At 49.7% G+C, this 12,197-nt stretch overlaps 2 protein-coding genes and 1 non-coding gene across 5 annotated transcripts; 1 reads left to right on the top strand and 2 right to left on the bottom strand.

The window, feature by feature from the left end:
- Position 1: 1 nt before the first annotated feature.
- On the top strand, positions 2–4,074 carry PSMC3IP (PSMC3 interacting protein). Its single transcript, XM_052657422.1, has 8 exons — positions 2–105; positions 193–293; positions 463–552; positions 2,625–2,736; positions 3,434–3,579; positions 3,693–3,746; positions 3,878–3,937; positions 4,018–4,074. The coding sequence occupies exons 1-8, from the start codon at positions 72–74 to the stop codon at positions 4,072–4,074; spliced, it is 654 nt and encodes a 217-aa protein (XP_052513382.1). The 5' UTR covers positions 2–71.
- TRNAE-UUC (transfer RNA glutamic acid (anticodon UUC)) lies at positions 1,039–1,111 on the bottom strand. The gene has a single exon. It is a non-coding gene; the product is annotated as a tRNA-Glu (tRNA).
- A 221-nt stretch (positions 4,075–4,295) lies between the features above and the next one.
- Positions 4,296–11,626, bottom strand: MLX (MAX dimerization protein MLX). Of its 3 annotated transcripts, none has more exons than XM_052657328.1 (8): positions 11,493–11,626; positions 11,047–11,083; positions 10,484–10,573; positions 10,109–10,215; positions 9,769–9,868; positions 9,446–9,545; positions 8,885–9,086; positions 4,296–5,407 (listed from the first exon to the last, which is right to left on the bottom strand). In XM_052657328.1, exons 1-8 carry the CDS (start codon positions 11,532–11,534, stop codon positions 5,351–5,353), a joined length of 735 nt encoding a protein of 244 aa, XP_052513288.1. In that variant the 5' UTR covers positions 11,535–11,626; the 3' UTR covers positions 4,296–5,350. The 3 variants fall into 3 exon arrangements, with proteins under 3 accessions (XP_052513288.1, XP_052513287.1, XP_052513289.1); XM_052657327.1 differs by having other exon boundaries at positions 11,331–11,537; XM_052657329.1 differs by lacking the exon at positions 10,484–10,573.
- Between the last annotated feature and the right edge of the window lie 571 nt (positions 11,627–12,197).

The raw sequence follows: 12,197 nt of genomic DNA, 5'->3' as shown, positions 1-12,197 counted from the left end.
TTTGCCGGAAGGAGCCGTTACCCCGAGCAACGACAACGTCCGGTTTTCGGAGTTTGGTGGCGGGAAAAGCCATGAGTAAAGGCCGGTCAGAAGCTGCCGCGGGAGGTAACAGCCGTGGGCGCTGGGACACCGGGAGGAGGGTGGGTAGGGGTCGGTTGAAGGACCCGCTTCCTGCCTTGTCTCTCTCCGTAGCCTCCGGGATCCTGCTGAAGTACCTACAGGAGCAGAACCGGCCCTACAGTGCCCAGGACGTATTCGGGAACCTGCAGCGGGAACATGGGCTGGGCAAGACGGTGAGGACACTTTCTTGGGACCCTGGGACCCCCGGGGTTCTGCACCTCCAGGCTGCCGTTTTAGCCCAGGGCTTCCTAAGGCTTGTCGGGCGCTTCCCTCATCATTGGTGACATCCTTCCGGCTCCCAAAGTCCCTCTCCTGACTACTCCGCCCTCTCGCCTCTGTCAGGCGGTGGTGAAGGCGCTGGAGCAGCTGGCCCAACAAGGCAAAATCAAAGAGAAGATGTATGGCAAGCAGAAGATATACTTTGCGGACCAGGTGAGGGAAACAAATGTATGAGAGCCTGGCATTAGGTCAGTCAGCCCCTAGTATGAACTCTATTTGGGAGAATTGACGCATCCTGTGAAATTCACCCATCTTAGGTCATTTAAAGGGCCCCAGCCAACCTTTAGGACAAAGTGTGCTGTCACCCAGACTTCACTAGATTTCCAGACTTGAAATATGATCGATGACAGAAGATCCTGAATTGTTGCTATCGAGGTCCATTTATGCGTGGAAGTTCTTATTCTCAGTCGTCTAGAATGAGAACCAGTCTGCCAAATTGTTTTCCTTCTGTTTGCGGCCCAGACCCCCTTCAGACCCATCAGAATCAATATTGCCAAAGTAGAAGGCTTCATTTCTCCCCTAAACCGGCTCCTCTTGTGTTCTTCTCCCTAACGGAATAATTCTTCACCCAGGCCAGAGAGTGGGGAGTCATTCTTTTTGTTTTTGGTTGGCCTCACCACACAGCTTGTGGGATCTTCATTTCCCAACCAAGGATTGAACCTGGGCCCTCAGGGGTGAAAGCGCTGAGTCCTAACCACTGGACCACCAGGGAATTCCCTGGGAAATTATTCTTCCTTATTTTACACACCTAGTCAGCCATCGAGCCCAGGTGTTTCCCCTTTCTTGACTCCCGCCTCTCCTTTCCAGCTGCCATCACTGCTGTGGTTCAGGTGTTCATCAACTGCAGTATCCTCCTGATCGCCTGGGCTCCTTACACATATCTTAAACATTGCAGCCAGAATAATCTACGTACATGCAACTTTAGTCATGCCATTTCCCTACCAAAAATTCCAGTGCTCCTTACAATAGATAAAAGGCACTCAGAGACTTGCTCCAGCTTCTCCTGTCCTGGTTATTTCTCCATCCATCAATACTAGCCCATTTAGATATATTTAACTCCTGTGGCCTTTGCTTGTTGTCCTTCCTCTGCCCGGGTTTTTGAGTCCCTTCTTCCTCTGCCAGCTAACTCTTACTCATCCATTAGGATTTCACTCAGGCATAACCTCTGGAAACCTTCCTTACTGCTCTGAACTAACTGCCTTCCTCAGGCACTTACCTCTTTGAGGCATCCTCTGTTTTAATTGTATTTCACTTGCCTCCATTACAAAACTGAAGCTCTTCTAAAGCAGACCCCATTTCTCATCCATCTTCCTTTACTCAGTACCCCTACAAGATTTAACATCCACTGTCAAGGCTAATTTTCCTAAAGTAGGTATCATTATGTATTACTGCTGTACTGAAGATTCCATAAAGAAGTTGGCAAATTTTTTTTCCTGTAAAGGGCCAGTTAATATTTTTATGCTTTGCAGACCTGGTGGTCTTTTGTTGCAGCTACACAACTGTCAGTGTCATTCAAGTCTGCCGTTGTAGAGCAAAACCAGCCATACACGGTATGTAGATGAATGGGTATGGCTATGTTTCCATAAATTTTTTGTTTTCAAAAACATGCATCTGGCAGGATTTGGCCTGCAGGTTGTATTGTTGCCTTCTGCCTTAATGGTTTACTGCACTTGATTGTAGAGTCCAAACTGCTCAGGGTGGCATTCCAGTTCTTTCTATTCTGCTTCCCATCACCAACTGACAGGAGGCCACTGAGCCCCAGCACAGGCCTTTTCTAGCAGCTGCTCACATGGAAGGGGCGCCTCAGACTCACTGATGTCCTTATCTGAATACCTCCCACCATGCCTCTTGATTCTTACTACTGTGGAAGCCTGTAATTAGGTATCAACCCCTTTAGAAGAATGTTTCTTTACTCCTTCAGACCACTGAGTAGTTTTGCTAGTAAACTGCAAGATTATTTCTGTTCTATTAGTCAGGACCCCACAACTCAAAGCTCCTGAGGAGGAATAGCAGGTTTCAACTTGTTCTTTCTTGTAGCTTTCTGAGGAAACAGGTTCTAGACTGAATGACTGCTCAGAAGTGCCCTCCCACTACCTTCCTGGACCCTCTGGAGGGTTGGGGAGCCCCAAATTTTCAAGTGTGTATGAACATTGCCTTCCCAGATGTGGGTTCCCCTCTTGTGCCTCCCATCAGCCTGCTTCTATTTTTCCTTTTGTCTCTGGCAGGACCAGTTTGACGTGGTCAGTGATGCTGACCTCCAAGGCCTGGATGCCAAAATCTTGGCTCTCACTGCTAAGGTGCAGAGCTTGCAGCAGACCTGCCGCCACATGGAGGCTGGTAGGACTGGCGGCCCCTGGAAGTTGCCCCTACTGTCAGGGTTGGTCCCGAGGTCAGGAATTGCCAAGTGCAGGATTTATTGAGTGCAGTGATATCTCGCAGCAGAGATCCCTTTGCTAGGCTGCCACAGGCATCATGGGCTTCCCTGGTGGCTCAGTGGTAAAAGAATCCACCATTCAATGCAGGAAATGGGGGTTCGATCCCTGGGTCAGGAAGATCCCCTGGAGAAGGAAATGGCACCCCACTCCAGTATTCTTGCCTGGAGAATCCCATGGACAGAGGAGCCTGGCAGGCTGCAGTCCACAGGGTCGCAAGAGTCAGACACAACTTAGCAAACAAATAGCAACGTAGGCGTCCCATTCAACTTAATGTGTAACAACTAATGGCTTTTGAAGACAAATGGGCAAGACAGACATTTACCTTCCCTACTCTGATATCAATACACACTCCCCTTTATTCTGCCTATTTAATTGACTACAGCTAATAGTCTACTCGAACTTATACTCCCCAACTGTTTGTAGATTTACGAGGAAAGAAAACTGTAATAAACTGGTAATTCTGTAAGCATTAGTCTTTCTTGAGGCTTTCCAGAATATAGGACCCATTCTGAACCTGGTATGGAGAGAGCCCAGAGCAAGGTGGAGGCCTGGTCTCCTACCTCAGGGTAGCCATTGACTTCAGGGAGGTGTGGTTTTAGAGCTGAAGGAGTTAACTAGTGCCCTGACCACACCGGAGATGCAGAAAGAGATCCAGGAGCTAAAGAAGGAATGTGCTGGCTACAGAGAAAGACTGAAGAACATCAAAGCAGCCACCAACCACGTGACTCCAGAAGAGAAAGAGCAGGTGGGCTGGGAGGGGGGTGGAGCAGGGAAGGCTGCCTCTGCAGGTTCGAAGTGAGGAGGAGGGTTGACCCCAGCAGCTGCTGTGGGCTCGAAGGAACCTGTTTCCCCGTCTAGGTGTACAAGGAGAGGCAGAGGTACCACAAGGAGTGGAGGCGGCGCAAGAGGATGGTAAGTGTAGGGGAACTCTAGGAAGGCCCTGGACGACAGCAGCCCCTGGGGACACAGCTGCCTCGTTTCAGGGGCCCGTCAGGCATGCCCAGTACTGGCATCTGAAAGGGGGTGGTCTTATTTCTTCTCAGGCAACAGAGCTGTCTGATGCCATCCTTGAAGGATACCCCAAGAGCAAGAAGCAGTTCTTTGTAAGTGGTGCTTGCCCTCCCTTGCTCCCCTGGGACTTTGATCCAAGGTGGTCTCATTCCCTTGTCTCGCTGCCCCACAGGAGGAAGTTGGGATAGAGACGGATGAGGATCACAACGTCAAGCTCCCAGATCCCTGAGAGGCTCCCCTGGCAGGACTGGGAACAGACGTCCTGGACTGGCTGCCGTGTTTAGGTCAGCTCTTTTGCTGTTCCTGGTGGTGCCCACCTTTGAACACATACCAGAGGACTGGGTGGAGGGAGGGAGTGCAGGTGGCCCAGAGAGGATGGGCATGCTCATTTCATCAGCCACTTGTCGACTGCTTAAACTCAACACTTAGATGTGGAACAACGCTAAAGGACAGCATTTGGCGATATTTATTGTAATATAATTTGATATAAAAATATTTCCTCTGGATAATCACACCTCCCAAATATCAAACCTGAGGAAGGCAAAAGGGAGCTTGGGGAACAAGGGCAGAGAGAGGCTGCCATACACAGCATTCAAGAAGCCCAGGGCCTTTCCCAGGATTCTCCTAGGCTCTACAAGTCAGAAGGCCTTCAAAGAATCTCCTCTACCCACCTTCACCCCACCCCAAGTCCTGGGAGAAATGTAGGAAGCACTGAGATGGTAGAGAGCCAGATACACTTGACAGAAAGGCTGCAAGTAGTCTGGAGGCCAGCTAATTTTCCAAAATTGTAACTTTAGCAAAATTGCATTGTTTAGAAAAATTAAAAACTTAATATGTAGTGTTGTGTCACACTTGACTTTGCTGTGCACTGCTACTGCCTGCGGGGACAGGGAAGGAGTGGGTGGGGAGGTTGCTGCCCTCTACCACCCAGAGCAGGGAGGCAGTGGAGTAGGGAGCAAGGGCAGGAACCTGGCAGCCCTGCCCTGAGTTGGCCAGAAAAAGCTCTGGCCTCACCTTGGACTGCCCAGGCAGCCCTAGCCTAGGCATGAGGCCGCCTTCCACCCCTCATGGCTGTGGGAGTACTTCCTCTTACTCCTTTCTTCCCATCCAACTACTGCCAAATGGCTGCACTGGCTCAGTGTTGCCAGAGACACCCAAACAGGCAAACAGTAGTTACCAAATATGAGCAGGAATTCGAGGCTTCAAAAAAGGGGAGAGGCCAGGAGCTCTTTAGGGTGCCAAGAGCAGACCTCTATCCTGAGGACTTCTATGGGAGGGGGAAAGACTAGGTAGGTTTGAGATCTATGGTCAAATAAATTAAAGCTTTCATAATACTCCCCCCACCAACCCAATGAAAGCGGAGGAAGCTGGGAAGCCAAACAGCGAGGAGAAAGCAGCTCACTGGTGTGCAGTGTCACAGTCCACTCTCATAAGGCCAGTGGCTCCAAGGCCGAGTAGGAGACTCAAAGCCTCTTGCTGGCTGTTCTGCAGGTTCCAAGAGTTGGTCAGTAAAGCTGGTTCTTCAGTTGGTGCAGGACGCCAATCACAATTTCCCGTAGGGTCTGGCGAGGGCAGCACAGAGCAAAAGAGATGACAGTCAGGAGGGCACAGGGCTGCTCAGGGACACCTGCCTGGGCCAGGCGTGCTCTTTAGAGTGCCATTAAAAATAAAAGCCCCTGGAAAGCACAGATGGCTATAGTTTACTTTGCACCTGCCCCTAAAATAGGCTGAGATGCATTGTTCTGTGATAAAGCAAATTCAGAAATGATTAATGGTGTACTTTAGGTGGGGGTATTTGCGGGCGCATTATAAAGCTTGCAATGCTGCAGTATGTTCATGGCGTTTTACAATAAAAATTTGGGACATGGCTTCAGCTGAAAGCATTTCTTCTAAAATCAGAAACAAAACATGGATGCCCAGTCTCACCATTTTTATTCAACACAGTCTTGGAACTCCTAGTTATACTGATTGGAGAAGAAATAAAAGGAGTCCAAATTGGGAAGGAAGAAATAAAACTGCAGATGACAAGATATTAAACATGGAAAGTTCTAAAGACGCCATCAGAAAACTACTGGAGCTCAACAATGAATTCAGTAAAGTTGTAGAGTACTACACTGATGTACAGAAATCTCTTGCATTTCTGTAAACTAACAATGAAAGATCCAAGAGAAATGGTGGAAACAATCCCATTTACCATCACATCAAAAAGAATAAAATACCTAGGAATAAACCTACCTAAGAAGGCAAAGACCTGTACTCTCAGAATGATGAGATCCTGATGAAAGAAACTGAAGACAAACAGAAAGACAACCTGTTGTTGGGTTGGAAGACTCAACATTGTTAAAATGACCATACTACCCAAGGCAATCTAAAGACTCAGTGCAATCCCTATCAAAATGCTAACGGCATTTTTCACAGAACCAAAACAAATAACTTTAAATTTTGTATGGAAACACACAAGACCCTGAATAACCAAAATAATCTTGAGAAAAAGAACAGAACTGGAGGAATCATATGACCTGACTTCAAACTATACTTACTACAAAAGCTACAGTAGTCAAAAGAGTATGATACTGGCACAAAAACACAAAGATCAATGGAACAGGAGAGTCCAAAAATAAACCCACGCACTCACAGTCAGTTCATGTACAACACAGGAAGCAAGAATATACAATGGAGAAAAGACGGTCTGCTCGGAAAACTGGACAGCTACGTGTAAAAGAATGAAAGTAAAACCTTCTCTAACACTATATACAAAAACTCAAAATAGATGAAAGACCTAAAGTAAGACTGGATACTATAAGACTCCCAGAGAAAAACACATGCAGAAGACTGACATAAATCACAGCAATATTTTATTAGATCTATCTCCTAAAGGAAATTAAATGGGACCTGGTTGAACTTAAAAGCTATTACACTGCAAAGGAAACCACTGACAAAAAGACAGCCTACTAGATGGGAGAAAATATTTGCAAATGATATGACTGATAAGGGGTTAATATCCAACATATATAAACAGCTGATAACAACTCAGCATCAGAAAAACAACTAGGGAATTCCCTGGTGGTCCACTGGTTAGGACTCGGTGCTTTCACTGCTGTGGCCCGGGTTCAACCCCTGGTCAGAGAACTAACATCCCACAAGCCACGTGGTGTGGCCAAGAAATATCCCTGGAAGACAACCCAATTCAAAAATGGGCAAAGAACTGAATGGACATTTTTCCAAAGAGGAACTGCAGGTGTCCAACAGGGACAATGAAAAACGCTGAACATCACTAATCATCAGAGAAATGTAAATCAAAACCACAATCATCTATCACCTCATACCTGTCAGAATGGCTATCATCAAAAAGAACACAAATAATAAATGGTGGTAAGGATGTGGAGAAAAGAGGACTCTTGCACACTGCTGGTGGGAATGTAAATTGGTGCAGCTACTGTGGAAAATCATAATAGAGATTTCTCAGAAAACTAAAAGAGCTACCAAATGATCTGACACTTCCACCCTGAGGTATATGTTCGAAAAAAACCAAATATGTGCGTATATTCAAAAAAACAAAAACACTAATTCAGTGTGTGTGTGTGTGTGCGTGATGAAATACTACAAAAACACTAATTCAGTGCATGTGTGCATGTGTGATGGAATACTACAAAAACACTAATTCAGTGTGTGTGTGCGTGTGTGATGGAATACTACAAAAACACTAATTCAGTGTGTGTGTGTGTGTGTGTGTGTGTGTGTGTGTGTGATGGAATACTACTCAGCCATAAAGAATGAAATAATCCACTTGCTGCAACATGGATGGACCTAGAGATGATCATACTAATAAGAAAGGAAGTCATAAAGACAAATACCATGTATCACTTATATGTGGAATCTAAAGTACAACACAAAGTATCTATGAAACCAAGATATACAGAACAGACTTGTGGTTGAGAGGGCAGGGTGGGTAGGGAAGAGAAGGAGTTTGCATTAGCAGAGACAAACTTATCCGTAGGATGGATAAACAATAAGGTCGCACTGTATAGCACAGGAAACTATTACTACCTGTGACAAACCATAGTAGAAAAGTATGAAAAAGAATGACTATAACCGAGTCACTGCTTACGGCAGGAATGAATATTGTAAATCAACTATACTTCAATAAAAGATCAGAAAAACCCCAGATGAATAAGTAAAAATGTGGTACACAAACACAATGGAATATTTCTCAGTTAAAAAGACAATGAAAATTTGCCTTTTCAGCAACATGTATGGACTTAGCATTATGCTAAGTGAAATGAGTCAGAGAAAGACAAACACTATACGACTTCACTTAGAAGTGGAATCTAAAAAAATTACAATAAACTAGTGAATATAACAAAAAAGTAGACTCACAGTATGGTGGACAAACTAGTGGTTACCAGTCGGGAGTGGGGGTTGGGGGGAACATCAGGGTGGGGGAATGGGAGGTACAAACGATTGGGGGTACTGTACATGAGGGATACAGCCAATATTTTGTGATAACTGGAAATGTAGAGTCGCTTTTTAAAATTATATAGGAAAAAATATTGGGAAACAAAAAAGAAATCTCAGATACAAGTCAAGCCTCAGTAAAAGCAACCAGACCTCAAAAGCAAAAGACTCAGTCAACTGTTAACACACACTCTATTACAAATAATTAGAAACCCCAAGGAAAACTACTGTACGGGGCCTAGGGGTTGGGGCCTTAAATCTTTTCCCAAAATCCCAAGGTAACTGCTGCAAGTGATCCGGGCTCACTTGCTGGGCAGGCAAGCAGTGCCTGAGGCACTGCCGTTACTTGCCACTATGTGAACTAAACAGAGGCCTTGCATGAGTGAGTGCTCAGATCATTCTTGCAAAATGAAGCCTCCACAGGAATATCTGGGCTAGAAAGCAAAGAGGGAAACAGGAATACAAGTTGAAAAAATACCCTCAAGAAACCTAAAAGCTGCCACCCTGCCTCTGAACAAACCACAGCTTGGGTCACTTTGCCTGAGCAAAGAGCCCGTGACCCCGTGACTACTGACGCCCCGTACCTGAGGCTTACAGTGCTCCTCAATCCAGCTGAAGACACAGGCTGACAGCTCCTGGAAGCTCGCCACCGAGATGCAGGCATTGAAGGACTGGAAGAGGGAGTCCATGATGCCTTGAAACACGTTGAACTTGACCTGGTCCGAGACCTGGTCCTCCCCCTCATGGGGGTTGTCCTGGTGCGCCTTCACAATCTGCTCATAGTTTCTGAAAGCGAGCAGGCCAGGCCTGAGGGGCTGCAGCCGCTCTCCTGGCCCCGGAAGAGTAATAGCGCTTACCCTCCATGCTCCCCGGGGAAGGAGATTCCCAGCAAACTTGTGGGATGGATTCAACATCAGCTTCTAGGTCAGCAGTGATGGCCTACCCCCTCCAACCTTTCCTTCATTAAATCCCACAGGTGTTTCCAGAGTATTATTTGCTAGTTGGGATTAAGTGGTACCTACCACACAAGGGAGTAAGAGTATCATCTGATATGGCCTTTGAAGAAGGGCAGGGTGTGAACTGAAGAGGCCTGAGTTCCCTCAGAACCAGATGCCGCGGTTCCCCCAACCCAACACCCCCCTTACACTTTCATGATCTTTAGGGCCATGACATCCTTGCGGAGCGTGGATACCTCCTCTTCCTGTTTTTTCTTCTCCTTGTGCAAAAACTGGATGTAGTCAATGGCTGGAGTGGGGGCCGGACAAGGGGGTGGGCAGAGAGGACGTCTCAACAGAAGGACGAGGCTTCTGTTTTTCTGGTTTTGACTCCCCTTCCCTCCAGACCCCACCTTCCCGCCCCCCACCTCGTTACAACCATCCCACCGGGGCCAGGCCAAAAGCAGCTCTGAGGCTCCAGCCTTCTCACAGCCCCCTTGTCTCCAAGCCCTCCAACGCTCTCCGGGCCGTACTCTTCTGCAGCACGATGGCTTTGCTGAGCTTCTGAGAGCCAATGGAGAAGTCCTGCTGCTGGCAGGTGGGGACGATGGTCTGTAGATCATCATAGCCTCTCTGTGGAGAGAGCAGGGGAAACGGGTGCCTTTACGAGGGGCCAAGACAAGTGGGCACGCAGCTTTTCCACGATACCACGTTCCATGCTCGCTCACTCAGAGGGGTAGAAAGCGGGGAAAAGTTCACGTCCAGGGCCTAGACTAGCTACCCCCAAGCTTGCTTGGGACTTTCTGACGGGGCCAGGACAGAGCGGATCTGAAGTGTGCAGGCGCTCCCTGAGGTGCGGGCCTCCCCAATCACCTTGATGGCGTCCCTCCTCTTCTGCTCGGCCTGAGTGTGTGCTCGCCGCCGCCGGTCCTTGTAGGACTCCTTGTAGGATTCCTGGTGGTAATCGCTGTCCTCGTCATCTACGGTCAGGGTTGGGGGCAGGAAGAGGTCATTCTGGTGCCCAGTGGGGCCCAGCTAGCCCACTTTCCCCAACTGGGAAGAACCTGGTGCCCAGAGATGGCGGATGGATACGAGAACCTAATACCCTAGATGACGTGAGGATGAAACCCTGTGTCTAGAATTAGGGTTCCAGCGCCCCCATGTGGAAGGCAGGAGCTGTCCTGTCTAAGAAAAAGACTAAAATGAAGGCACATCTGGTTCCCCGGGTGGGGGGATGCTGCCGCCTACCTGTGTTGGGGACAGAAGAGGCACTGGTGGAACCGATGCTATTAGCTCTGGACACTACACTCCCCTTGCGGGTGCTTTCTACAAAAAACCCTGGAAAAAGAGAGGCTCCAATCACTAAGGAATAGAATAGGGGGAGGGGCTCTGCTAGGCTCTCAGACACCTGTGGGCCCAATGGCTTCCTGAGCCCTAAATGCTGACCTCTCTCCTTCAACCCCAAAGCCAGCCATCCTGGGCCACCCACTTCCTGTCGTGCCATGCCGCAGGGCTCCCGTCCCTAGTCTACACTGCTCCACAGGCCTGCACGGATACCTCCTGGCTCACAAAGCGGCATCTGGGCGTGATGATGGAGAGTGACCGGCTGGCCCTTTTTCCATCACTTCCCTGCTCCAGGGCAGAGGGAACTAGGTGTCACCCTTGATGCTTCCTGCCCCTGTCCTCCAGAGCCTCCCTCGCTGCTCAGGGACGGTGGGCTGTGCTCAGGTGTGGCTGCCAAGGCCTCGCGAATCCATCGGGCTGAAGTGCAGTGTCCCTCCAGAAGTGAAAAGGGTGGGAGAGGCACTCACCAGGGTCCAGACTGTTGTCGCTGTAGGCATACTCCACCTGCGGCACCGAACAAGGGAGAAGCCCGTCAGGCCTCCTCCGCCCCTGCACGCGTGTACACACACACAGACGCACATACGTACACACTTGGGGTGCGCGGGCAGTCGCAGGACTCCCCCCAAGCCAAGAGCCGCTAGGCCGCGGGAGCGCAGCCCTTCGGCAGGACCCCGTCCGCCCACTCCACGCCCCCAGCCCTCCAGTCCCGTCCCCTCACAACCGCGCGCACACGCCTCAGTTGTCTTCCCACCTTGGCACACACAGGGTGAGAGCTGTCTTCTCTGCAGCCCCAGGGCCCGAGGAGCGGGGGTAGCTCTGGGGACTGCAGGGAGTCCCCTAGTCTTCCAGACCCCCTACGTGCTCGAGCCCGACCCGCCCTCCCCTCGCCGGCGTGCGCGCCCACGGGGCTTGCCTTGACCCAGGGGTCCTCCGGAGAGGCGCCCGGTTCCGTCATGTCCGACCCACCGAACCGGAAACCTGCCAGCAGGCGGGCCCCGGGCCTGGAGGAAGAGGCGAGGCGCGCTCACGTGACCCAAACCCACCAACCCGCAGCCCAGTGGCGGGGCGGGGCGGCTGCGCATGCGTGAACCGGAGGACAACCCCCACTCCCGGCTGCAGCCTAGCCTAGGTGGTGCCCCGCCTGCTGTCGGAGCTGACACTGGTGGCCTCGGGGCCACCTTCCTTGCTAGTCCCTGCTCTTGCTCAGGGTAGATGTTCCAGCCGCCGCGACATGAAGCACATTCCGTGAAACGGGGTCCCTTTAAGAGGCTTGTCCGCATAATATCGCAGCGCAGGCGCACCGCCGTGCCCAGCGGGCTCCCGGGACCGGACGAGTTTCCCGGACCTGCACTTATGGCCACCTCTTCCGACTCCGCCGGATGCAACCTCTGTGAGGCCAGAGGCTCGAGTAGCTTGTTGAAGGAGGCTCCTCCAACACCCAGCCCAGAGTCTGGCAGGATACTTGTGGAATTAAGAAAGAGCCTGTTAGCCAAATTACGCTACTTTGTAAGCTAAGGAAACTGAGGTGCCAGGAAAGTCCAGAACTTATCCAGAAGTGCACAGCTAGCCAGTGACAGGACCAATGATGGCCTTAGTCTGGCTATCTGCAGAAGCCACA

This window comes from Budorcas taxicolor, chromosome 19 (genome assembly GCF_023091745.1).
Source record: "Budorcas taxicolor isolate Tak-1 chromosome 19, Takin1.1, whole genome shotgun sequence".
Taxonomy (NCBI): domain Eukaryota; kingdom Metazoa; phylum Chordata; class Mammalia; order Artiodactyla; family Bovidae; genus Budorcas; species Budorcas taxicolor.
This window is presented reverse-complemented; position numbering and strand designations above follow the sequence as displayed.

Excerpts from the sequence above, each read along its gene's own strand:
- PSMC3IP (XM_052657422.1), top strand. The coding sequence starts at position 72 with ATGAGTAAAGGCCGGTCAGAAGCTGCCGCGGGAG. Across the intron at positions 106-192 it reads GTCAGAAGCTGCCGCGGGAG|CCTCCGGGATCCTGCTGAAG; the intron begins GTAACAGCCGTG and ends CTCTCTCCGTAG. Across the intron at positions 553-2,624 it reads AGATATACTTTGCGGACCAG|GACCAGTTTGACGTGGTCAG; the intron begins GTGAGGGAAACA and ends TGTCTCTGGCAG.
- MLX (XM_052657327.1), bottom strand. The coding sequence starts at position 11,534 with ATGACGGAACCGGGCGCCTCTCCGGAGGACCCCTGGGTCAAGGCAAGC. Across the intron at positions 10,216-10,483 it reads CTCTTCTGTCCCCAACACAG|ATGACGAGGACAGCGATTAC; the intron begins GTAGGCGGCAGC and ends CCCTGACCGTAG. Across the intron at positions 9,869-10,108 it reads AGAGGAGGGACGCCATCAAG|AGAGGCTATGATGATCTACA; the intron begins GTGATTGGGGAG and ends CTCTCTCCACAG.